Source organism: Bombina bombina, chromosome 6, assembly GCF_027579735.1.
Source record: "Bombina bombina isolate aBomBom1 chromosome 6, aBomBom1.pri, whole genome shotgun sequence".
In the NCBI taxonomy this organism is placed as follows: domain Eukaryota; kingdom Metazoa; phylum Chordata; class Amphibia; order Anura; family Bombinatoridae; genus Bombina; species Bombina bombina.
The window spans coordinates 114,867,996-114,894,761 of record NC_069504.1 but is presented as its reverse complement, the minus strand read 5'-3'; the positions used below and the strand labels follow the sequence as shown (position 1 = coordinate 114,894,761).

The 26,766-nt window shown below is 38.0% G+C and overlaps 1 protein-coding gene across 2 annotated transcripts in view; it reads left to right on the top strand.

Moving 5' to 3' along the window:
- The window catches only part of COG5 (component of oligomeric golgi complex 5), a 1,291,144-nt gene that overhangs the window by 947,962 nt on the left and 316,416 nt on the right, over positions 1–26,766 (top strand). For both annotated transcript variants that reach the window (XM_053716572.1, XM_053716573.1), the window contains one exon: positions 24,272–24,382. In XM_053716572.1, coding sequence (XP_053572547.1) covers positions 24,272–24,382 — 111 coding nt within the window. The remainder of the gene's footprint in view (positions 1–24,271; positions 24,383–26,766) is intronic.

Here is a 26,766-nt window from a genome sequence, read left to right as displayed (position 1 = left end):
TGAATTACCCAATTTATCCCATTCTTTGGAAATTACTGCAGAAATAGCATTAGGAACAGGAAAAACTTCTGGAATAACCACAGGAGATTTAAATACCTTATCTAAACGTTTAGAATTAGAATCAAGAGGACCAGAATCCTCTATTTCTAAAGCAATTAGTACTTCTTTAAGTAAAGAACGAATAAATTCCATTTTAAATAAATATGAAGATTTATCAGCATCAATCTCTGAGACAGAATCCTCTGAACCAGAAGAGTCATCAGAATCAGAATGATGATGTTCATTTAAAAATTCATCTGTAGGGAGAGAAGTTTTAAAAGATTTTTTACGTTTACTAGAAGGAGAAATAACAGACATAGCCTTCTTTATGGATTCAGAAACAAAATCTCTTATGTTATCAGGAACATTCTGCACCTTAGATGTTGAAGGAACTGCAACAGGCAATGGTACTTTACTAAAGGAAATATTATCTGCATTAACAAGTTTGTCATGACAATTAATACAAACAACAGCCGGAGGAATAGCTACCAAAAGTTTACAGCAGATACACTTAGCAAAATAACGTCAAAAAATGACGCAACTTCCGGCGACACGTATGACGCCGGAAACGGAAAAGAATTTTTTGCGCCAAAAAAGTCTGCGCCAAGAATGACGCAATAAAATGAAGCATTTTCAGCCCCCGCGAGCCTAACAGCCCACAGGGAAAAAAGAGTCAAATTGAAGGTAAGAAAAAAATGATTAATTCAAGTGCATTATCCCAAATATGAAACTGACTGTCTGAAAAATAAGGAATGTTGAACATTCTGAGTCAAGGCAAATAAATGTTTGAATACATATATTTAGAACTTTATAAACAAAGTGCCCAACCATAGCTTAGAGTGTCACAGAAAATAAGATTTACTTACCCCAGGACACTCATCTACATGTTTGTAGAAAGCCAAACCAGTACTGAAACGAGAATCAGCAGAGGTAATGGTATATATAAGAGTATATCGTCGATCTGAAAAGGGAGGTAAGAGATGAATCTCTACGACCGATAACAGAGAACCTATGAAATAGACCCCGTAGAAGGAGATCACTGCATTCAAATAGGCAATACTCTCCTCACATCCCTCTGACATTCACTGCACGCTGAGAGGAAAACCGGGCTCCAACTTGCTGCGGAGCGCATATCAACGTAGAATCTAGCACAAACTTACTTCACCACCTCCATCGGAGGCAAAGTTTGTAAAACTGAATTGTGGGTGTGGTGAGGGGTGTATTTATAGGCATTTTGAGGTTTGGGAAACTTTGCCCCTCCTGGTAGGAATGTATATCCCATACGTCACTAGCTCATGGACTCTTGCTAATTACATGAAAGAAAATGGCAATGGAGCATTAAAGGTGTGATACCTAACCAGAGTATACTGATTCAGATATAATATACCCCTAGGTGGAATATACAACCCCTCTCAGTATTTAATAAGGATTCTGTATCTGGCTATCAGCTAACATTTAGATACAGAGTTCATAACTAGGACAAGCAATCTTCAATGCCTTAGAAAAATTAATGATCACACAGTAAATGTCAGGTTAAGCAAGCCACAAATAGAGGCTAAGATAATTACCTGACAACAGAGAGATAATTATTATTTGGCATTGAAGTTTTGTTCCTATAACCGCCATATAACTACAAGAGACAATTCACATGAAGGAGATGTGTTTTTAACTTTTTGAGAAGGCAGCAAATATACAGTGATAACTAAGCTGTCGGTTTTAAATGGTTATAATAAAAGGTAAATTTTAAATATCTTTACATAAGACTGTGGAGTTCTCTTATATGAGAATCTTATATTGACAATCAGTGCATAGAAGCATACGTTTTTTTGGATTAGGCTCATACTGTTATGAGCTTAGTCTATTTTGTAAATTGTTTAATTTTTATGTTTACGCACTGCTCCTAATTATCAGACCTATGAAAGTAAACCTTATGCTAAACAAGGTCCATTAGGAGAATACTGTAACTCATATTGAAACAACAAATAAAGTGTGCAATTTTGGGCTAAGCGTTTCTCTATTCTCTCTAATTAGTTCTTTAGAAGAGCGTGCTTGTAATGTGACGCAGTTCTTCGTTGGCGGGTCATTTGACCTGTTTCTCCGACTTTTTAGTCTCCGTCTTGTCATCAGCGGAATGGCGTCTAATGCAAAATCAAAATGTTTGCCTGTTCAACACACGATCGGCAGCTATGCTATGTTTTTCTTGGCTGTTTGTACCTCAGTCCTGTACTATTTCTCTCCTATGTGGTATATAAATTCTTTTACAATAATGCCTTAGTATTTAACCCATTGGAAGACGCTAAAGGTTCAGTGTTTCATTGGGGAACTTTCACCTTTCTAATTTAAAGGGACAGTACATAGGTGTATCTACTCAGCCTCTGAAGTGTAGAATTTTCAGTATCCTTTTTAAAGTATAAGTACATATCATTTTACATCTTTTAAATATAAAATTAAAGTGAAATGAACATAGAGGTTTCTGTGTTTGTCTGTTATGTATGTAGGCTCAAATTATTTAATTATGAAATTTTGTGCTGCTTGCTTAGCTAGATCTTTCTCAGGTAGAGATAGATTGTTGTTGCTTCACCCAATGTCTCTTTGGATGATGCTGTTTAGGCAATGCCTCAGTCTTCTCCTGATACGTCCCAAGCCACAATGGTGTCACATGCAGTGCCCTGCGGTTCCTGTCAATCTCCTGGAGGAGTGTATTTGCCTGCAAAAATTGCTGCCCAGGTATCTTTAGCTGTATCTGTGGCATTATCTGCTTTTCCTGTGTTAAAGGGAAGACCCAAAAGGAACATAACAGATTCAGATAGTAAGGTTTCTGTCCTAGCTGCTGCTACTCAGATTGTCCTTCCACATTAGTCTGCTGAGGAGGAAATGTTGGTAGCCTCTGAGGGTGAAATATTAGATTCAAACAGTATAATTCCTTCATCTGATGCTGAAGTTGTATCCTTCAGATTAAGCTTGAACACCTTTGTGTATTGTTAAAGCAGGTTTTGGCTACTTTTGGGCGACTCCAATACACCTGTCGTTGTCAACCCTAAAGAATCTAGTAAACTTTATAAGTACTAGGATTCCTCTGTGGAAGTTTTTCCTGTTCCAGGCCGTTATTGGTCTGGTGGTTGCTTCATTGGGCATCATCCCTTGCTCGATTCCATCTGAGAGTTTGAGAATTATAATTAGTTTTGCTTATGAGTCTGCTGGACTGCAGCCTCCTGAGCGAATTACAGCTCTTTCCAATAGGGCTGTGTCCTCTTCTTGTGCTTTCAAGAATGAAGCTTCTGTGGAACAGTTTTGCAAGGCTGCAAATTGGTTCTCTTTGCATACTCTTTCCAAAGTTGATACTTTTGCTTTGGACGAGGCATCTTTTGGGAGTAAGGTTATTCAAGTGGTGGTGCCTTCTGTTTAGGTCTGTCTGTCTTGTCCCTCCCTATTCATCTGTGTCCTCTAGCTTGGGTATTGGTTCCAAACAGTAATTGAGGAAGTCGTGGACTCACCATATCTTAGAAAAGAAAACTAAATTTATGCTTATCTGATAAATTTATTTATTTCCGGATATGGTCCACGCTCCCGCCCTTTGTTTCATGACAGTTATTTTTTACTAAACCTCAGGCACCTCTACACCTTGTGTTACTCCTTTTTTCTCCATTTCCCTTTGGTTGAATGAAGGGAAGTGATACTTAAAGGGACACTGAACCCAAATTTGTTCTTTTGTGATTCATATAAAGCATGCAATTTTAAGCAACTTTCTAATTTACTCCTATTATTTTTCTTCGTTCTCTTGCTATCTTTATTTGAAAAATAAGGCATTAAGCTAAGGAGCCAGCCAATTGTTGGTTCAGAACCTTGGACAGCACTTGTTTATTGATGCTGTCCAATCAGCAAGGACAACCCAGGTTGTTCACCAAAAATGGGTCGGCATCTAAAATGACATTCTTGCTTTTTAAATAAAGATGCCAAAAGAATGAAGAAATTTTGATAATAGGAGTAAATAAGAAAGTTGCTTAAAATTGCATGCTCTATCTGAATCACAAAAGAAAAAAATTGGGTTCAGTGTTCCTTTAACAGTTTGATTGTGGTGCTCTTTGCCGTCTCCTGCTGGCCAGGAGTGGTATTCCCAACAGTAATTGATGAAGCCAGGGACTCACCATATCCGGAAAGAAAGAAATTTATCAGGTAAGCATACATTTTGTTTTTGCTTTGTTTCCTTGATATTCTTAGTTGAAAGCTAAACCTAGGTAAGCTCATATGCTAATTTCTTAGACCTTGAAGGCCACCTTTTTATCTAAATGGATTTTGACATTTTTTCACCACTAGAGGGCAGTTGTTTATGTGTGTCATATAGATAGCATTGAGCTTGCACATATGGAGTTACCTAGGAGTCAGCACTGATTGGCTAAAATGCAAGTCTGACAAAAGAACTGAAATAAGTGGTCAGTCTGCAGAGGGTTAGATGCAAAGTAATCACAGAGGTAAAAAGTGTATTCATATAACTGTGTTGGTTATGCAAAACTGGGGAATGAATCCCTTTAATTTGTTGCATTAAAATTAAGCATTTTCTAATATTGTTCAGGTTTCTTTTTTTGTTACTGTCATCCAGTTCTTGGTGGGGGTCAGATTCCTGCTGGAATTTATTTGGGGATTACTGTCTGTAATCAACTTTTATAGAAAATACTGTCCAGACTTATTTGACCAGAATAACAACAGATACTTTAGTTATGGGTCTCAAACCCCTATTATGAAGTGTAATTATAAATCCTATATAGTAGTTTACCTCGTTATAAGATATTGTTCTGTATACTATCATAGATGCAATATTCTCGTCAGTCAGTGGCCCCATTTCCTCTAAGGGCTTTCCCTTTCTAGGTTTAATAAGAAGTTACATAAAGTTTTTATGTTTATCTAAAAGATCAAGCATAAATTTGCGTATTTCCAATTTCAACTTTGTTTCTAGCTATATCTCTAAGGAATGTTTCAGGTCTTGTAAGATAAGTTTTATTCCAGGACTGAAACTGCCAAGTATTGTGCCAGAGGTAGGGATCATTTTGTCACTGGCACAATGTTAGTTAAGATTACTTTATATCTTCAATAAATTGTTTGTGAGAAAAATAGAGAACAATTCTTCTGACTCTGACTGACAGGACAGATTTACGGACTTCTTTATTTTCTATGTCCTCTGTCTTAGAGCTTAAAGTGGTTGACTGAAGGCTTGTTCTCCAATGTTAAAGTATCACAGATAAAATATGTTCTAACCTTTATTGAAAACCTGTAAATCTGTAGTATCTGCGGCAAATTCTCACAACCTTTAATAAATGGTGTAAGACAGGAATTCCCATACAAATTCATTATCTATTCTATACCCATAGGTGCAATACACAAATAGTAATATGTATAAGAGTCAATAATAGACCACATGAATTGGTAGAGGGCCCTGCCGTGAATTGCCAGTTGTTGTAGCTCACCTTACATCAAAGTGATCTACAGGACATCTGGGTTTATCTGCTTACATGCTAACCTATGTGTATAGCCTAAAATGGCATAGTTATGGTATTTCCATCAATTTTCTGAATGTTTAGTTTTTTTGTTGCTTTCAGTTCTTTTCTAGAAAAAGTTTCCCTTTCATCTTGATGTTCTATTCGTTTATGGCCTGGTAGGAATATAGCCTTTCTTTAGAGAGACCATTTTAAACTCTCCAATTTACTTCTATTATCAAATTAGCTTCATTCTCTTGGTATCCTTTGTTGATAGAGCATCATTACACTAGCAAGTTTAATACATTGGTTGAGCCAATCACAGGAGCCATATATGTGCAACCACCAATCAGCAGCTAGCTCCCACTAGGGCATTTCTGCTCCAGGACCTAGGATACCAAGAGAGCAAATCTAATTAGATAATCGAAGTAAATTGGAAAGTTGTTTAAAAATGCATGCTCTATCTGAATCATGAAAGAAAATGATTACGTTTAATGCCCCTTTAAAGATCCAGTTTTTCTAAGGAACTTATCTTTATTTCTGTAGGTTCATCCTTTTGAACCTTTACACTGAATGCCTCTTACCATATTTAATTGGCTGATAGCTTTGCCCATAGTTAGTTCTATTCTGTTCAGTATTTGATTTTGCATAAGGGTAGCATGGGTTTTCGAACACCCTGCTTAATTTTACAAAAACAGATTTCATGGATAATCATGACTTTTCTCCTCCCTGTCAAAATCCTTGGAACAAACAAGATCCACTGAGAAATAAAGTCTGTGGCATTTTTCCTCCCTTTTTAGGCACTAAATTGGTGGACAAAGCTCCCTTTGCCCGTTTAAGCCATCAGTATTGCAAAGCATATTTAATTGGCAAATGGGAAAGCTTCTGTTACCCTGTCATGTACTGTACGTGTTCTTTGTATTCATCTTTATCTTACTTATGAAGCTGTGTCAAGAAAGACTTTAGTTTTAGTTATTGACGATTATGCAAATCCGTTCTACTCCATGAAATAATAGTTACATTTGCAACCAGAGATGTTGACTTAATAGCCTAGATACTGTGTGAAGAAAGCTGATGAAAGATATCATATATGAGACAGCAGCGATGCTGGGAAGTCTTCTGTTACAAAAAGATTCTGTACACAATGGGAACAATGCTCATCCTGAATGGAAGAAGAGAAACAAAATTGTTTTTGTACATAATCTGGATTTTTTACATAATAGTCACCTTTACGGTCTAGTTTATAATTCACTATAATGTCCAATTATCTGATTTTTCAGAAGCTGTTTGTACCATGTGGTCAGAACACTTTGATGTTACTTTAAATTGACATCAAACACCCTGTAATTACAATACTTTTCTAAAGCATTGAATAAGCTCTAACAATAAGCAATTTGTGAATGTTTTCGAAACAGATTAAGATCTTGTTTTTGGCAATTCGTTTTCAATGGCCAAACGCCATCCGCCACTTGCCTTATATGAAGGCGCCAATCTAGACATGCAAGCCTAGCCACTGTGGTTTTATTAGCAAACACATTACATTGTAGCATCTTAACTGATAACCTCTTCTGAAGCCAGTTAGGGACAAGTTTAGAAATCTGCAGTTCTCATAATTGGAAAATCCACAAATGTCATTTTAAATTACATAAGGGAGCAAAATATACAATGAATGTATATTACAAATATTACTACATGTAATGAAATATTTTATTTTATATCAATGTGTTTTATGTCTCGTCCAAAAAAAACGTTGATGTTTCAAATAGGGCATTTAATTTTAAACAACTTTCCAATTTATTTTTATCACTAATTTTGCTTTGTTCTCTTGGTATTCTTATTTGAAAGCTAAACCTAGGAGGTTCATATGCTAATTTCTTAGACCTTGAAGGCCGCCTCTAATCTAAATGCATTTTGATAGTTTTTCACCACTAGAGGGCATTAGTTCACGTGTTTCATATAGATAACATTGAGCTCATGCACGTGAATCTACCATGGAGATAGCTCTGATTGGCTAAAATGCAAGTCTGTCAAAAGAACTGAAATAAGGGGGCAGTCTGCTGAGGCTTAGATACAAGGTAATTACAGATGTAAAATGTTTATAATTATAACTGTGTTGGTTATGCAAAACTGGGGAATTGGTAATTATGGGATTATCTATCTTTTAAAACAACAAAAATTCTGGTGTTGACTGTCCCTTTAACTGTGCATAGCAAAACAACTTTGCTTTATACTTTCAATATTGTTTTGCCCTACTTTTTTTGTAATGAAGATTGTGGACTTTCCAGTAATGAAAACTGAAATAGCAAGCGGCAGGCTTCCAAAGACTAACTTTGCCACATATATTATGTGTTATCTTATCATTTCTGCTGAAGCCAAACAATTGAGATTTTGTTAACACAATTACAGTGACAAGCTCTATCATATCCAAGTCTGTATTGGCTTCTCCAAATAAGGAAAGTTGTGGGTGGGGAGTTTGACCTTTAAAAACAATTGCAGTAAAAAAGGTGTTAATCCGTTTTAATAAAGTTATTATGTTAATTTATTTGAAGACTGCAGAAAGATGTTGTAATTACAAGGTGTTTTCTGTATCTTTATGGAAATCCATACTACATTTTGTGATTATTTTTTCTATGTTTTCCTGCTCTGGGGCTCTGTGTATGCAGAGTGGTAACCAATAACCTAGTTATGGCCTATCATTTTATCTACAGGCACATTTACTCTGAAGATTGAAGAGATCTCTTAAAGGGACAGTAAAGTGAAAATTAAACTTTCATGATTCAGATAGAGCATGCAATTTTAAACAACTTTCCAATTTACTTCTGTTATCAAATTTGCTTAGTTTCCTTGGTATCTTTTATAGAAGAGTAAAACTAGGTAGGCGCATAATAGCTCAGGAGTGTGCAAGTGTCTTTAATACTCTATGGCAGTAGTGTTTTGCAACATTGCATAAAAAGCCACAAATAATGTTGCAAAACAGTGCTGCCATAGAGTATTAAAGACTCCTGAGCTCTTATAATCATTTTAAATACTCACTTTTAGGCACCAGCAAGAGTGCATAATATATACGTTTATGTGTTTTGTGATTAGTTGAAGGCTGTCACATGATGCAATCTGAGGGAAAATGGGAACTTTTAAATTTGACAGAAAACAAATCTTTATGCAATTGTCATTTAATCAGTGGCGTCACTGAAATTCAAAGAAATACAATGTTGAAATGCATAGATTATTTTATTAGAGGCTGGCATTTCTTTCATGTAATTAGCAAGAGTCCATGAGCTAGTGACGTATGGGATATACATTCCTACCAGGAGGGGCAAAGTTTCCCAAACCTCAAAATGCCTATAAATACACCCCTCACCACACCCACAATTCAGTTTTTACAAACTTTGCCTCCGATGGAGGTGGTGAAGTAAGTTTGTGCTAGATTCTACGTTGATATGCGCTCCGCAGCAAGTTGGAGCCCGGTTTTCCTCTCAGCGTGCAGTGAATGTCAGAGGGATGTGAGGAGAGTATTGCCTATTTGAATGCAGTGATCTCCTTCTAAGGGGTCTATTTCATAGGTTCTCTGTTATCGGTCGTAGAGATTCATCTCTTACCTCACTTTTCAGATCGACGATATACTCTTATATATACCATTACCTCTGCTGATTCTCGTTTCAGTACTGGTTTGGCTTTCTACAAACATGTAGATGAGTGTCCTGGGGTAAGTAAATCTTATTTTCTGTGACACTCTAAGCTATGGTTGGGCACTTTGTTTATAAAGTTCTAAATATATGTATTCAAACATTTATTTGCCTTGACTCAGAATGTTTAACTTTCCTTATTTTTCAGACAGTCAGTTTCATATTTGGGATAATGCATTTGATTTAATCATTTTTTTCTTACCTTCAAAGATTTGACTTTTTTCCCTGTGGGCTGTTAGGCTCGCGGGGGCTGAAAATGCTTCATTTTATTGCGTCATTCTTGGCGCAGACTTTTTTGGCGCAAAAATTATTTTCCGTTTCCGGCGTCATACGTGTCGCCGGAAGTTGCGTCATTTTTTGACGTTATTTTGCACCAAAAATGTCGGCGTTACGGATGTGGCGTCATTTTTGGCGCCAAAAAGCATTTAGGCGCCAAATAATGTGGGCGTCTTATTTGGCGCTAAAAAATATGGGCGTCGCTTTTGTCTCCACATTATTTAAGTCTCATTTTTCATTGCTTCTGGTTGCTAGAAGCTTGTTCTTTGGCATTTTTTCCCATTCCTGAAACTGTCATTTAAGGAATTTGATCAATTTTGCTTTATATGTTGTTGTTTTTTCTCTTACATATTGCAAGATGTCTCACGTTGCATCTGAGTCAGAAGATACTACAGGAAAATCGCTTTCTAGTGCTGGATCTACCAAAGCTAAGTGTATCTGCTGTAAACTTTTGGTAGCTATTCCTCCAGCTGTTGTTTGTATTGATTGTCATGACAAACTTGTTAATGCAGATAATATTTCCTTTAGTAAAGTACCATTGCCTGTTGCAGTTCCTTCAACATCTAAGGTGCAGAATGTTCCTGATGACATAAGAGATTTTGTTTCTGAATCCATAAAGAAGGCTATGTCTGTTATTTCTCCTTCTAGTAAACGTAAAAAATCTTTTAAAACTTCTCTCCCTACAGATGAATTTTTAAATGAACATCATCATTCTGATTCTGATGACTCTTCTGGTTCAGAGGATTCTGTCTCAGAGGTTGATGCTGATAAATCTTCATATTTATTTAAAATGGAATTTATTCGTTCTTTACTTAAAGAAGTTCTAATTGCTTTAGAAATAGAGGATTCTGGTCCTCTTGATACTAATTCTAAACGTTTGGATAAGGTATTTAAATCTCCTGTGGTTATTCCAGAAGTTTTTCCTGTTCCTAATGCTATTTCTGCAGTAATTTCCAAAGAATGGGATAAATTGGGTAATTCATTTACTCCTTCTAAACGTTTTAAGCAATTATATCCTGTGCCGTCTGACAGATTAGAATTTTGATGATTCTCATGATATTATTATTCTTCTTCAGCATGCTAATAATTTTATCTGTGATGCCATCTTTGATATTATCAGGGTTGATGTCAGGTTTATGTCTCTAGCTATTTTAGCTAGAAGAGCTTTATGGCTTAAGACTTGGAATGCTGATATGGCTTCTAAATCAACTCTACTTTCCATTTCTTTCCAGGGTAACAAATTATTTGGTTCTCAGTTGGATTCTATTATTTCAACTGTTACTGGTGGGAAAGGAACTTTTTTACCACAGGATAAAAAATCTAAGGGTAAAAACAGAGCTAATAATCGTTTTCGTTCCTTTCGTTTCAACAAAGAACAAAAACCTGATCCTTCATCCTCAGGAGCAGTTTCAGTTTGGAAACCATCTCCAATCTGGAATAAATCCAAGCCAGCCAGAAAGGCAAAGCCTGCTTCTAAGTCCACATGAAGGTGCGGCCCTCATTCCAGCTCAGCTGGTAGGGGGCAGGTTACGTTTTTTCAAAGAAATTTGGATCAATTCTGTTCACAATCTTTGGATTCAGAACATTGTTTCAGAAGGGTACAGAATTGGTTTCAAGATGAGACCTCCTGCAAAGAGATTTTTTCTTTCCTGTGTCCCAGTAAATCCAGTAAAAGCTCAAGCATTTCTGAATTGTGTTTCAGATCTAGAGTTGACTGGAGTAATTATGCCAGTTCCAGTTCAGGAACAGGGGATGGGGTTTTATTCAAATCTCTTCATTGTACCAAAGAAGGAGAATTCCTTCAGACCAGTTCTGGATCTAAAAATATTGAATCGTTATGTAAGGATACCAACGTTCAAGATGGTAACTGTAAGGACTATCTTGCCTTTTGTTCAGCAAGGGAATTATATGTCCACAATAGATTTACAGGATGCATATCTGCATATTCCGATTCATCCGGATCATTATCGGTTCCTGAGATTCTCTTTTCTGGACAAGCATTACCAGTTTGTGGCTCTGCCGTTTGGCCTTGCTACAGCTCCAAGAATTTTTACAAAGGTTCTCGGTGCCCTTCTGTCTGTAATCAGAGAACAGGGTATTGTGGTATTTCCTTATTTGGACGATATCTTGGTACTTGCTCAGTCTTTACATTTAGCAGAATTTCATACGAATCGACTTGTGTTGTTTCTTCAAGATCATGGTTGGAGGATCAATTTACCAAAAAGTTCATTGATTCCTCAGACAAGGGTAACCTTTCTGGGTTTCCAAATAGATTCAGTGTCCATGACTCTGTCTTTAACAGACAAGAGGCGTCTAAAACTGATGGCAGCTTGTCGAAACCTTCAGTCACAATCATTCCCTTCGGTAGCCTTATGCATGGAAATTCTAGGTCTTATGACTGCTGCATCGGACGCGATCCCCTTTGCTCGTTTTCACATGCGACCTCTTCAGCTTTGTATGCTGAATCAATGGTGCAAGGATTACACAAATATATCTCAATTAATATGTTTAAAACCGATTGTTCGACACTCTCTAACGTGGTGGACAGATCACCATCGTTTAATTCAGGGGGCTTCTTTTGTGCTTCCGACCTGGACTGTAATTTCAACAGATGCAAGTCTCACAGGTTGGGGAGCTGTGTGGGGATCTCTGACGGCACAAGGAGTTTGGGAATCTCAGGAGGTGAGATTACCGATCAATATTTTGGAACTCCGTGCAATTTTCAGAGCTCTTCAGTTTTGGCCTCTTCTGAAGAGAGAATCGTTCATTTGTTTTCAGGCAGACAATGTCACAACTGTGGCATACATCAATCATCAAGGAGGAACTCACAGTCCTCTGGCTATGAAAGAAGTATCTCGAATTTTGGTTTGGGCGGAATCCAGCTCCTGTCTAATCTCTGCGGTTCATATCCCAGGTGTAGACAATTGGGAAGCGGATTATCTCAGTCGCCAAACGTTGCATCCGGGCGAATGGTCTCTTCACCCAGAAGTATTTCTTCAGATCGTTCAAATGTGGGAACTTCCAGAAATAGATTTGATGGCGTCCCATCTAAACAAGAAACTTCCCAGGTATCTGTCCAGATCCCGGGATCCTCAGGCGGAGGCAGTGGATGCATTATCACTTCCTTGGAAGTATCATCCTGCCTATATCTTTCCGTCTCTAGTTCTTCTTCCAAGAGTAATCTCCAAGATTCTGAAGGAATGCTCGTTTGTTCTGCTGGTAGCTCCGGCATGGCCTCACAGGTTTTGGTATGCGGATCTTGTCCGGATGGCCTCTTGCCAACCGTGGACTCTTCCGTTAAGACCAGACCTTCTGTCACAAGGTCCTTTTTTCCATCAGGATCTGAAATCCTTAAATTTAAAGGTATGGAGATTGAACGCTTGATTCTTCGTCAAAGAGGTTTCTCTGACGCTGTGATTAATACTATGTTACAGGCTCGTAAATCTGTATCTAGAGAGATATATTATAGAGTCTGGAAGACTTATATTTCTTGGTGTATTTCTCATCATTTTTCTTGGCATTCTTTTAGAATTCCGAGAATTTTACAGTTTCTTCAGGATGGTTTAGATAAAGGTTTGTCCGCAAGTTCCTTGAAAGGACAAATCTCTGCTCTTTCTGTTCTTTTTCACAGAAAGATTGCTATTCTTCCTGATATTCATTGTTTTGTACAAGCTTTGGTTCGTATAAAACCTGTCATTAAGTCAATTTCTCCTCCTTGGAGTTTGAATTTGGTTCTGGGGGCTCTTCAAGCTCCTCCGTTTGAACCTATGCATTCATTGGACATTAAATTACTTTCTTGGAAAGTTTTGTTCCTTTTGGCCATCTCTTCTGCCAGAAGAGTTTCTGAATTATCTGCTCTTTCTTGTGAGTCTCCTTTTCTGATTTTTCATCAGGATAAGGCGGTGTTGCGAACTTCTTTTGAATTTTTACCTAAAGTTGTGAATTCCAACAACATTAGTAGAGAAATTGTGGTTCCTTCATTATGTCCTAATCCTAAGAATTCTAAGGAGAAATCGCTGCATTCTTTGGATGTTGTTAGAGCTTTGAAATATTATGTTGAAGCTACTAAATCTTTCAGAAAGACTTCTAGTCTATTTGTTATCTTTTCCGGTTCTAGAAAAGGCCAGAAAGCTTCTGCCATTTCTTTGGCATCTTGGTTGAAATCTTTAATTCATCTTGCCTATGTTGAGTCGGGTAAAACTCCGCCTCAGAGAATTACAGCTCATTCTACTAGGTCAGTTTCTACTTCCTGGGCGTTTAGGAATGAAGCTTCGGTTGATCAGATTTGCAAAGCAGCAACTTGGTCCTCTTTGCATACTTTTACTAAATTCTACCATTTTGATGTATTTTCTTCTTCTGAAGCAGTTTTTGGTAGAAAAGTACTTCAGGCAGCGGTTTCAGTTTGAATCTTCTGCTTATGTTTTTCGTTAAACTTTATTTTGGGTGTGGATTATTTTCAGCAGGAATTGGCTGTCTTTATTTTATCCCTCCCTCTCTAGTGACTCTTGTGTGGAAAGATCCACATCTTGGGTAATCATTATCCCATACGTCACTAGCTCATGGACTCTTGCTAATTACATGAAAGAAAACATAATTTATGTAAGAACTTACCTGATAAATTCATTTCTTTCATATTAGCAAGAGTCCATGAGGCCCGCCCTTTTTTTGGGGTGGTTATGATTTTTTTGTATAAAGCACAATTATTCCAATTCCTTATTTTATATGCTTTCGCACTTTTTTCTTATCACCCCACTTCTTGGCTATTCGTTAAACTGAATTGTGGGTGTGGTGAGGGGTGTATTTATAGGCATTTTGAGGTTTGGGAAACTTTGCCCCTCCTGGTAGGAATGTATATCCCATACGTCACTAGCTCATGGACTCTTGCTAATATGAAAGAAATGAATTTATCAGGTAAGTTCTTACATAAATTATGTTTTTTGAACATTAGTGGGACTGGGGAAGTTGTAGACACACAATTTTTTTTGCCCCTTGAGCCAGTGCTGCAATTTCAACAAATAGTTTTCCCGGCTGCTTTTGCTTGTTTGTACTTTGCTCCTCCCCTGCCCAATTTCACTATGAATGTTGTGAGTGTGCCGTGGGGCTTGCAAAGTTGCGCTGCTAGCCTAAACCTGCCTGCCTATCTGTGCTCACTGCTCAGTGACATGCGGCCCAGGGCTGTGCACTGACAGACTTGGAACAGAGTCAGAGATCAGAATTTTCATAGTTTGCGCACCTAAACCTTTTCTTCAGTGATTTATTTTAGAGTGCTCTGTTTATCTTTCATTTGATGTTCTGCTGAGCCAGGGAGCAGCTCTAGGCATGAGCTTCATAATTAATGCAGTGCAGTTTTTACATATTTTGTATGTGTGTGTCTGAGTTTTTGTGTGTCTCAGTGTTTTTGTGTGTGTGTTTTTGTGTGTGTGTCTGAGTGTGTTTCCTAATGTTTGTGTGTGCATCTGAGTATGTTTTTAAGTGTGTCTGAGTGTTTGTATGTGTGTTTGCCTGTGTTTTTGTGTGTGTCTACTTTCTGGGGGGAGGGGGGGGTGACACCATGACTTACCGCACCAGGTGACACCAACCCTAGTGACGCCACTGCATTTAATACAAATTTGAAGGAGGGTAACACTGCAGCTTAATATCTGAGAATGCAATAAATGTGTTTGTCAAATAATTATGTTATTGTGCTTTTACTTTCCACTGGTTTCCCTATATCCCTGAACAAAAAGACCTTTGCTAACCAATCAAAAACTGTATAAATGTATGTGATATGATTCTGTTGTTCACACATGGGCAGTAGAAGTAAGAGATGGAAAAGCCATCATGTCTTGTTTTCCCTTAAGGTTTAGCATTGATTCATCAGTTGATTAGAACTATGATTTAAAAAAAAAATAATAATTAATATTTCATTTTTTTTATTTATATTTTTATGTTTTTATTAACAACTCCATACAAATATAACATCATTTACATACACTATTTAGATAAAGAACATGACAAAACATGAAAAAAGAAATTATATTGAATATATATATATATATATATTATATAAAAAATGTGTGTGTGTATATAAATATAACAAATTTTTTTCTGGCAGTGAGTTTAGGAAGACTGGATTATCACTTTATTGTTTAAAGATTTTAGCTTATTCTATCTCTTTCTAATCTCTGTTATCAGCTGTTTCAGATTTTTCACTATAAATAAAAAAATTCTAAATCAATATGTTCTTCCACCATTTTTTCCCAGATTTTTTTACTCTGGGAGTTTTTCCTTTTTCCAATTTTTAACTATGATTTTTATATTTTTTGCAATTGCACATTTTCTGGAATAATATTTTTTCTGCATATTATCCCATTCCAAAATTGGAAAAAACCCATAGGTCTAGTCGTATCTCATGTTTTAAAACCATCTCCATGTATGTTTTAATCTGTTCCCAATAAGTACATATTACTGGGCATTGCCACATAATGTGGCTTAATGTCACAATTTATTTGCATTCTCTCCAGCATCTACAACCTGCTGATGGATATAGCCTCTTAATTCTTGTTTGTACCATCTCAAAAAGTACTTGCTATTAATTTCTCTAAAATTCATGGATATTGATGATTTAATATTATTATTAAAGATAGACTATCATGCTTCTACAGTTAAACCTTTCTTAGTTAATTTTTTCAGGATTTGGTATATAATAGAAGTGCTTGTCCATCTGAGTTGTTGAGAGTGTTAGACATTATTGATAAACTACCTCAAAAGGAGTTAATTCCCTCAGCTTATTTCTTTCCTAAGATATGGAAAGTCCACAACGTCATTCAATTACTAGTGGGAATATCACTCCTGGCCAACAAGAGAAGGCAAAAAGCACCACAGCAAAGCTGTTTTCACTCCCCTACCCATAATCCCCAGTCATTCTCTTTGCCTCTGTCAATGGAGGAGTTGAAGTTTGGTGTCTGAAGAAATGAATTCTTTTTTCGGGTACTTTTCCCTGCAAGCAAGGATTTGGGTTTAGCTGAGTCCACGTCAATCTCTTCAGTGGAGTAGTGGTGGCTTTTAAGCAGTTAGGAAGTTGTGAGGTTGTCCTTGCTTTGTTTCCTAACACATTGCTGCCCATGGTACAGAAAGCCAGAGTTGGTTACTCTGTTCTTTCTTTTTTTGCAGGTCTCTGTAAGGAGTATGTGTCCTTCCATGCCTTGTCAGCTGTCTTCCTGCCGGACAGCTAGAATGCAGGTAAGTGCTTTTGTCTTCTAGGTCTTGGAGACTTGCACTTCAAAAGAATATGTCATATGCAGTAGATGGGGACATTTTTAAAATCCTTTATACAGGATTTTCTTTGGCAGTGGGCAGGCACATTATGTATGTTGAGACTAGGGGTTAATTTTCCCTTTATTGGGACGTTTTTTCTCTTTGGGCTAATTTTGTTGAAATACTCTATTAGTATGTGTGTGGCTTATGTTTTATACAGGGATTTATGTATAAACTTAAAATTTGGCAGTTGGTTTTCTTTGCTTGCTTAGCTAGAACAGGCTAACTGACAGATTGCTTGAGCGTTTGTGTAAATTAAAGGGACAGTTTTGTCAAAATTAACTTTTTATGATTCAGATAGGGCATGCAATTTTAAACAACTTTCCAATTGACTTTTATCATTATATTTGCTTTGTTCCCTTGGTGGTATTTTTGAAAAGCTAAACCTAGGTAGGCTCAAACTGATTTCTAAAGCCGTTGAAAACCGCCTCTTAGCTCAGAGCATTTTGAAAGTTTTTCACAGTTAGACAGTAATAGTTCATGTGTATCATATAGATAACATTGTGCTCACTCCTGTGGAGTTATTTAGGAGTCTGCACTGATTGGTTAAACTGCATGTCTGTCAAAATCACTGAGCTAAAGGGGCAGTCTGCAGAGGCTTAGATACAAGGTAATCACAGAGGTTAAAAGTGTATTAATATAACTGTGTTGGTTATGCAAAACTAGGGAATGGGTAATAAAGGGATTAGCTATCTTTTTAAACAATAAACATTCTGGTGTAGACTGTCACTTTAAGCTCCGGTGTTGTAGGGAGAGGGAAACGTGCGCCTTTTACTTGCTGCGTAGTTTCCTCTCTCTGCCGGTCATGTGACTTCTCTCTGCTGTCGGATATTCACGGAGCGGCGTGATTGAATTCCAGTCTCTTCAGTATCAATCTACTATATGATCGTTTTAGAGACTTCTGGCAGCCATATTGTGTACAAGTGTTACGGTAAGGCACCTCAGCCTGTCTGAGGTGTAGGGGGCCTGATTGGTTTATTATTTTAAAGAATTTTTGCATAACGTTAAGCGACTGTAGTATTAAAAATTCTTAAAGTGACAGTGTATTTAAAAAAATGTTATGCCTTGAGCCACAAATTGTTTTGCATATGCAATTCTGTGCTTCATGCTTAGCTAGAACACTTCAATTTAAAGATAAATTGTTGCCCTCTGAGCCCAATGTCTCTCAGTATGATGCTGTTCAGGCAATGCCACAGCTTTCTCCTCAAACGTCCCAAACCTCTATGGCATCACATACAGCGCCCTGCAGTTCCTTTCAGCCTCCTGGAGGAGTTTATTTGCCTGCAGATTTTGCTGCACAGGTATCTTCTGCGGTATGCAAAATGAAAATTAGACATTCAGATAGTAAGATTTCTGTTCCACCGATTGCTACGCAGGTTGCCCTCCCTCATAAGTCTGATGAGGAGGATACATTGGTAGCCTCTGAAAATGAAATCTCAGATTCGGACAGTATTATTCCTTCATCCGATACTGAAGAAGTACAATTTAGATTTAAGCTTGAACACCTTCTTGTACTGTTAAATAAGGTATTGGCTACTTTGGACGACTCCGATACTTCTGTCGTTGTCAACCCTAAGAAGTCTAGTAAACTTAATAAATACTATGATGTTCCTTCCTCTGTGGAAGTTTTTCCTGTCCCAGATCGCGTGACGGAGATTATTTCACAGGAACGGGAGAAGCCAGGGATTCCTTTATCCTCCTATCCTGTATTTAAAAAGATGTTTCTTGTTGATGACTCCATTAAAGATTCTTGGCGCACGGTGCCTAAAGCAGAAGGGGCTATTTCTACTCTGGCTAAGAGAACTACGATCCTTATAGAGGATATCTGCTCCTTTAAGGATCCCATGGACAAAAAGCTGGAAGCTTATTTGAAGAAGATATATGTTCATCAAGGTCTTCAATTTGCAACCTGCAGTTTGTATTGCCACAGTAGCAAGTGCGGCATCTTATTGGTGCAACATCTTGTCTGAATCAATTTTAGTAGACACTCCGTTGGAGATACAAGATAGGATTAAGGCTCTCAAACTAGCCAATTCCTTTATTTCTGATGCTAACATGCAAGTTATTAGACTGGGAGCCAAGATGTCTGGCTTGACTGTCCTATCCCACAGGGCATTGTGGCTAAAATCTTGGTCAACTGATGTTACCTCCAAGTCCGAGCTTCTGGCGCTTCCTTAGGGTAAGACCTTGTTCGAACCTTGTCTGGCAGAAATAATTTCTGATATTACGGGTGGAAAAGGGTCTTTTCTACCGCAAGGCAAGAAGAACAGACTCAAAGGACGTCAAAGTAATTTTCCTTCCTTTCGTAACTTCAAAGGTCAAAAGTCTTCCTCTCCCTCTTCCAAGCAGGAGCATTCCAAGTCTTCTTGGAAGCCCAATCAGTCTTAGAATAAGGGGAAGCAATCAAAGAAACCCTCAGCTGAGTTTAAGTCAGCATGAAGGGTCGGCCCCCGGTCCAGAATCAGATCAACTGGGGGCAGACTTTCCCTGTTTTGTCAAGCATGGAGACGAGATGTCCCAGATCCTTGGGCTGTGGACATAGTATCTCAGGGTTACAAAATAGAATTCAAAATTTTCCCTTCCAGGGGCAGATTTCACCTCTCAAGATTATCTGCAGACCAGGTAAAAAGAGAGGCATTCTTGAACTGCGTTCAGTACCTTTCCTCCTTGGGAGTGATTTTTTCAGTTCCAGTAAGGGAACAGGTTCTAGGATTCTATTCAAATCTGTTTGTGGTTCCCTAAAAAGAGGGAACTTTTCGACCAATTTTAGACCTAAAGTGCCTCAACAATTTTTTCAGGGTACCGTCCTTCAAAAAGGAAACCATTTGTTCCATTCTTCTTTTAATCCAAGAGGGTCAGTTCATGATGACCATAAACCTGAAGGACACATATCTTCATGTTCCCATCCACAGGTATCATCACAAATTCCTGAGATTCGCCTTTCTTGACAAACACTTTCAGCTTGTGGCTCTTCCGTTTGGCCTTGCCACAGCTCCCTGAATTTTCTCAAAGGTTCTGGGGGCTCTCTTAGCAGTGATCACGTCTCGCGGAGTTGCAGTGGCGCTATATCTGGATGGCATATTGGCTCAGGCGCCATCTTTTCAACAAGCACACTCTCATACAGAAATCTTTTTGTCTTTTCTACGTTCCCACGGTTGGAAAGTGAATCTGGAAAAGAGTTCCCTTGTTCCAGCTACAAGGGTGGTTTTCTTACTAACCTCTTGCCTCTCTCTTCAGTCTACTGTTTGGCCATCAGTGGCTCAATGTATGGAGGTAATTGGTCTGATGGTCGCTTCCATGGATATCATTCCCTTTGCTCGATTGCATTTGAGAGCTCTGCAATTATGCATGCTCAGACAATGGAATGGAGACCATTCGGATCCGTCTCAGAGGATAGATCTAGACCAGTCGACAAGAGACTCTCTCTTATGGTGGCTTTCTCAGGACCATCTGTCTCAGGGCACATGCTTCCGGAAACCTTCCTGGGTGATTGTGACCACGAACGCCAGCCTGCTAGGCTGGGGAGCAGTCTGGGACTCGTTCAAGGCACAGGGACTATGGACTTGGGAGGAGTCTGCTCTCCCCATAAACATCTTGGATTTGAGAGCGATTTACAATGCTCTGATGGCTTGGCCTAAATTGTCTTTAGCCCGGTTTATCAGGTTTAAGTCGGACAACATCACCTCAGTGGCTTACATCAGCCACCAGGGCGGAAACTCACAATTGCTGTCTATCTGCCATCCTCATTCCTGGAGTGGACAACTGGGAATAGAATTTCCTGAGCAGACAGACATTTCATCCCAGGGAATGGGCTCTTCACCCAAAGATGTTCTGCAGGTTAACCCTCAAATAGGGGGGTGCCGGAGTTGGATCTTATGGCATCTCGGCAGAACGCCAAGCGTCCAATATACGGTTCAAGGTCAAAAGATCCTCAGGCCGCTCTGATAGATGCTCTGGTGGTTCCTTGGGATTTAGGTCTAGCATACCTGTTTCCTCTGTTTGCGCTCCTTCCACGTGTTATTGCTCGTATCAAATAAGAGATAGCATCAGTAATTCTAATAGCTCCTGCATGGCCTTGCAGGATCTGGTATGCAGACCTAGTGAAGATGTCATCTTGGCCGCCTTGGAGGTTGCCTCTGAGAAAGAAACTTTTTACTCAGGGTCCATTCCTCCATCCAAATCTCATTTCTCTGAAGCTGACTGCTTGGAGATTGAACGCTTAGTTCTGTCTAAGCGTGGATTTTCTGAGTCGGTCATTGAGACCATGATCCAGGCTCGCAAGCCTGTTACTTGAAAAAATTACCATAAGGTATGGCGTAAATACCTTTTATTTGTGTAAATCTAAGGGCTACTCTTGGAGTAGGGTCAGGATTCCTAGAATTTTGTCTTTTCTCCAGGGTTGTCAGTCAGTTCTCTGAAAGGTCAGATTTCTGCATTATCTATCTGCGGGATGTGCCAGATGTTCATTCTTTTTGTCAGGCCCTGGTCAGAATCAGGCCTGTGTTTAAACCTGTTGCTCCTCCTTAGAGCCTTACTCTTGTTCTTAAAGTTTTGCAGCAGGCTCCGTTTGAGCCAATGCATTCCATAAATATTAAGTTGCTATCTTGGAAGGTTTTGTTTTTTATTGCTATCTCTTTTGCTTGGAGAGTTTCAGAACCCTCGGCTTTGCCGTGTGATTCGCCTTATCTTATCTTTCATGTTGCTAAGGAGGTTCTTCGTACTAAATTGGGGTTTCTTCCTAAAGTGGTTTCGGATAGAAATAGTAATCAGGAAATTGTTGTTTCTTCTCTCTGTCCCAATCCTCCTTCTCATAAAGAACATCTTTTGCACAACTTGGATGTTGTGCGTGCCCTAAAATTCTACCTACAGGCGACTAAGGATTTTCGCCAGACTTCTGCCCTGTTTGTTTGTTTCTCAGGAAAGCGTAAGGGTCAGGCGGCTATTGCTACTACTCTTTCCCTCTGGTTGAGAAGCATGATTCGTTTTGCTTATGAGACTGCTGGACAGCAGCCTCCTGAGAGAATTACAGCTCATTCCTCTAGGGCTGTCTCCTCTTCTTGGGCTTTCAAAAATGAAGCTTCTGTGCAACAGATTTGCAAGGCTGCAACTTGGTCTTCTCTGCATACTTTTTCTAAGTTTTCCAAATTTGATACATTTGCCTCGGCTGAGGCCTCTTTTGGGAGAAAGGTTCTTCAAGTGGTGGTGCCTTCTGTTTAGGTCTCCCTGGCTTGTTCTCCCTCCCTGTTAATTCTGTGTCCTCTAGCTTGGGTATTGGTTCCCACTAGTAATTGAATGATGTTGAGGACTCTCCATATAAATTGATGCTTACCTGATATATTTCTTTCTTTCCAGATATGGAGAGTCCACGACCCCACCCTTTATTAAGTCAGTTATTTTTTACTAAACCTCAGGCACCTCTACATCTTTGTGTTATTCCTTTTCCATTTCCCTCCGGTCAAATGACTGGGGATTATGGGTAGGGGAGTGACACTTAACAGCTTTGCTGTGGTGCTCTTTGCCTCCTCCTGCTGGCCAGGAGTGATATTCCCACTAGTAATTAAATGAGGTTGTGGACTCTCCATATCTGGAAAGAAAGAAATTTATCAGGTAAACATACATTTTGTTTTTTCTCTCTATATCTTTCAATATGGAGCTCTAATTTATTGCACACGCCCCTAAATGGATAAGTTTGAACGTTTACAGGCACACTATAAATAACCAGCAATTACAAGCAATTAGCTCTCCGACAATTAACCACAGATATAACCGTGTGTGTGTGTGTGTATATATATATATATATATATATATATATATATATATATATATATATACAGGTAGCCCTCAGTTTACGCCGGGGTTAGGTTCCAGAAGGAATGGTTGTAAATCGAAACTGTTGTAAATTGAAACCCAGTTTATAATGTAAGTCAATGGGAAGTGAGGGAGATAGGTTCCAGGCCCCTCTCAAAATTGTCATAAGTTACACCTAATACATTATTTTAAAAGCTTTGAAATGAAGACTATAAATGCTAGGCAGCATTATAAACCTAATAAAATAATCACACAACACAGAATATATAATTAAACTAAGTTAAATGAACAAAAACATTTGCTAAACAGCATTATAAACCTAATAAAATAATTACACAACACAGACTTCACTTGCATTTTTCTGCAAACAGTTCTTTCTATGCATTCCAATCTGGACTGAGTTATAGACAGGAAGATCTTGTTCCTTTGAAATCTGCTCAATAGCTCAGGTCTGGTTAAACTGGTTAATTTCAGCTTGCTTGGCTTTGCTGCAACACAAGCAGACAGCTCCACCTACTGGCTATTTTAATAAATGCACTGCTTCTCAATGCTTTTCAATAGCAGTCACATGACTGGAAAAAAAGGTTGTTATTCTGAAACGGTGTAAATTGAACCGTTGTAAAACGAGGGCCACCTGTATATATATATATGAACAAACAGAAAAGCACTCCAAAGGTCTTTCAAAAATGATAGTCACTTTAATAGTGAACGTTTTCGGATCATAAGGGATCCGTCCTCAGACTTACAAAAGTACATTACTTACCCACTAAACTGTGTTATAAGTGATTCAACAAGCAAACAAAACGTGAGCATGCTCTCCTCAGTGGACCCGCCCCCCCAGAGCACCGGGAGACTTAATCGGCCGAGGCAACGTGGAACAATTTAAAACATCAAAAGAGCAACATGAACAATAATAAAGAATAATATACCAAAACAAATAAATGAAGCAAAAGTTACCTAGAGATGTAAGCACCAACTCAGTAAAAGTATCTGGTTAAAACGTGGTTACCATAGTAACAAGAAGCCTGAAACCAGAAGTGGTAATATCGGGTAATACTGAGGAGGTGGAACATCAGGGTAAACCGGCTATAATCGATGGCAAACAAACAGTAGAAACTTAATAAAGCATTAACAGAATGTGATATACCCTGCTTGTCTCAAAGCTGTGTACTCACCCACTCAGTACGTATCATCACGTGGTTGCCATAGCAACTAACACACACATATATGTGTGTATATATATTTGTGTGTGTGTGTTTTAAAATGCTCTCTTTTTGAAGCATCCAATTAAAAATATGAATGAAATATTATTGCAAAAGTGTGGTTATAATATTGGATGCATGATCTCTTGAAAGGGACATGAAACCCCATTTTAAATTTGATCATTCAGACTGAGCATTAAATTTTAAGAATCTTTACAATTCACTTCTATCATCTAATTTGTTCTTTTGGTATCCATGCAGCATATATATGCAGCCACCAATCAGCAGCAAATACCTAGATAGGCTCAGGTGCTGCTGCCTCATTTTATTGGCTCAGCCATGTGCATTGATGTTTCTTCAACAAAGGATACCAAGAGAATGAAGCAAATTAGATAATGGAAGTAAATTGGAAAGTTGTTTAAAATTATATTCTCTGTCTGTGTAAAAGCATTCTGTAAGCAAAATATTTGTATTTACAATGTTTTTCTATTCCTATTAGTTGTCTACACAAGGAGAAGCAAGTCAAGTGATCGGGCCTCTTACCGAAGGGCAAAGAAGAAATGTGGCTGTGGTGAATTCATTGTATAGACTTCACCAATCTATCCAAAAGGTATGTTGTAAGGTAGAAACTACAAAAAGTTGGTTAAAAATAAAAAGTGTTGTATTCCTGAACTAGTGCTACTTGGGTTATCATTAGTACTAAATATAATTTGTATGGAACTTGCATCATTATTGAAAATGATCTAGCTATTAGACATCTGCATTCCGAGGTTGCCTTCCTTCTGTTCGGCTATTTTTGGAGCAGAATCTATACTTGTGAAACAACAGCATGCTAAAATCTGTGCAAATCCAATGGCTCAGAAAATAGCTGAATAGAACGAAGGGCCATTGTCTTCTGCATTTGGAGTAACTTCTGAATGCACAGGTCTACTATCTATCTACTTCTTTATACTTGGGGGTCAATTTATCAAGCTCCGTACGGAGCTTGATGCCCCGTATCTAAAGACCTCTGCTCCATAACCTGTCCACCTGCACTGAGGCGGCAGACAGAAATCAACCCGATCGGGTTCATTGACATCGGTAGCGGTAGTGCACTAGCAGTTCACAAGAACTGCTGGTGCAATGATAAATGCAGACAGCGTATGCTGTCTGTATTTATCGATGTGCAGGGGACATGATACGCTACATCGTATCATATCCGCTCGTACATTCATAAATTGACCCCTTGGAGTCTAGGAGAAAAAAATCACATAACAATGCTTATGGAATTCTTGATATGGGGTCTGCATAACCAGTTATGATCAACCACTACAGGACCGTTGCTGCTAAATCTGATATCGCATTTTAACAAAAAATACATGTCACGTGTTTAACCAAGGCTAGTTTGATTGACTATGGATGTTTAGCAGTTAAATTATTGATTTATTAAATTAAATACTGTAGAATATGTTTAAACTTAAATATATTTATAAAATAAAAAGGGACATTAAACTGCTGTGCGGAGCTACAAAAGAATAGTAACTACTCACTATGTTATTGCATTTCATCCTGTTCCTGCAGCTCTTTTCAAATCCGCTCCTCCTCTTTGTACTGGGCACCGCCATCTTGTAGTTTAAATATTCTCACAGCCTTGGACAGAAGCAATGCACATTCACAGATCAGTAATATTGGCCTTTTTTTTCTTTTCTTTTTTTACAGCTGTATGATGTGCTTCAGGTTAGTGTGCATGATACATCATGTAGATTTACATTTTTGCATTTTTTACTCAGTTACACAAAATATATTTAAAAAAGCACTCTACAATAATATATAGTATTGCAGCTCCAACTTTCTATCATGCGCCCTAACCTGAAGCACTTTATAGTTGTCAGAGTTGACGACCTCATTCATATGTAAATGCCCACTGCTTCTGTCACAGGCTGTGAGAGTACTTGAGCTCCAAGATGGCGGCCCCCAGTACAAAGAGGCGGAGCTTCAGTATCGGGCACCTTTAATCTATTAAAACAGGAAAACTGATTTGAAAAGTACTGCAGGAAAAATTCAATAACATAGTAATTACTACTCTATTGTAGTTGTGGACAGCAGAATTTTGGGGGTATTTTTAATACTGACCAGTTAATTATTTATACATGTCCTCTATGTACCTCTCAAATTATTTTCTTAAACTGATATAGGAAGAATGTTTTCTTTTTGGGAAATGGCACTAATAGAAAAACAGATGACTGACAGATTGAACTGAAAGCACTTGTAGATTTGAATAGAAAACACATACAATCTCGATGGAACAAGATAGCTTATGATTTCCAGACGTCATTCAGAAAGGCTTAAAAGTGAGACTATTCACATTGTCTCTCTTTCAAATAAAAATCTAGAGATAGAATGAAAACAAGACTTCATGACATGCTCTGAATATTTATGAGCAATTTTATCAGACTAAGGGAACAAAATCTTAATTGAATTAAATCGAGAAATATCAGGCGTAAATGCTAAAATGAACACATTTGAAAATCTAAAGACTTTTAAAACTGCTTTGTACAAATGAGAGATGAGTCTGATAAAGGAACATACTATTATGAAAATGTAATGTGAAAAGTATGAATAGAAATATTGATGATTTTGAATTGAGATGTGTTTATTTGGAAAGATAAAACCCCAGATGGTAGAAATGTTAATTTAGTTTTTTTCTATTAGAAATACATACATGTAATTTTCAGAATATGAATTCTCAGCTGGAGATGTTAACGTCTGACCACAGGTGACATAGTCAAATAGTTTTTTCTTTTGAGTATGACACAAGACCCAGCCATACCTATTGGTTAGACCACTTCAGAACATAGACAAGGGGTGAGCATAAGATCAATAAGGTTTAGGGAAACAGGGTTTTAGAAACTTACAAACAGTAAAGAAAAAAAAAACTAAAAGAAAACTGTATTGTAATTGCCAGTTTTGGTCCACCTTTGACCATAGTCATAGACCATCTAGATCCTCAAGTAG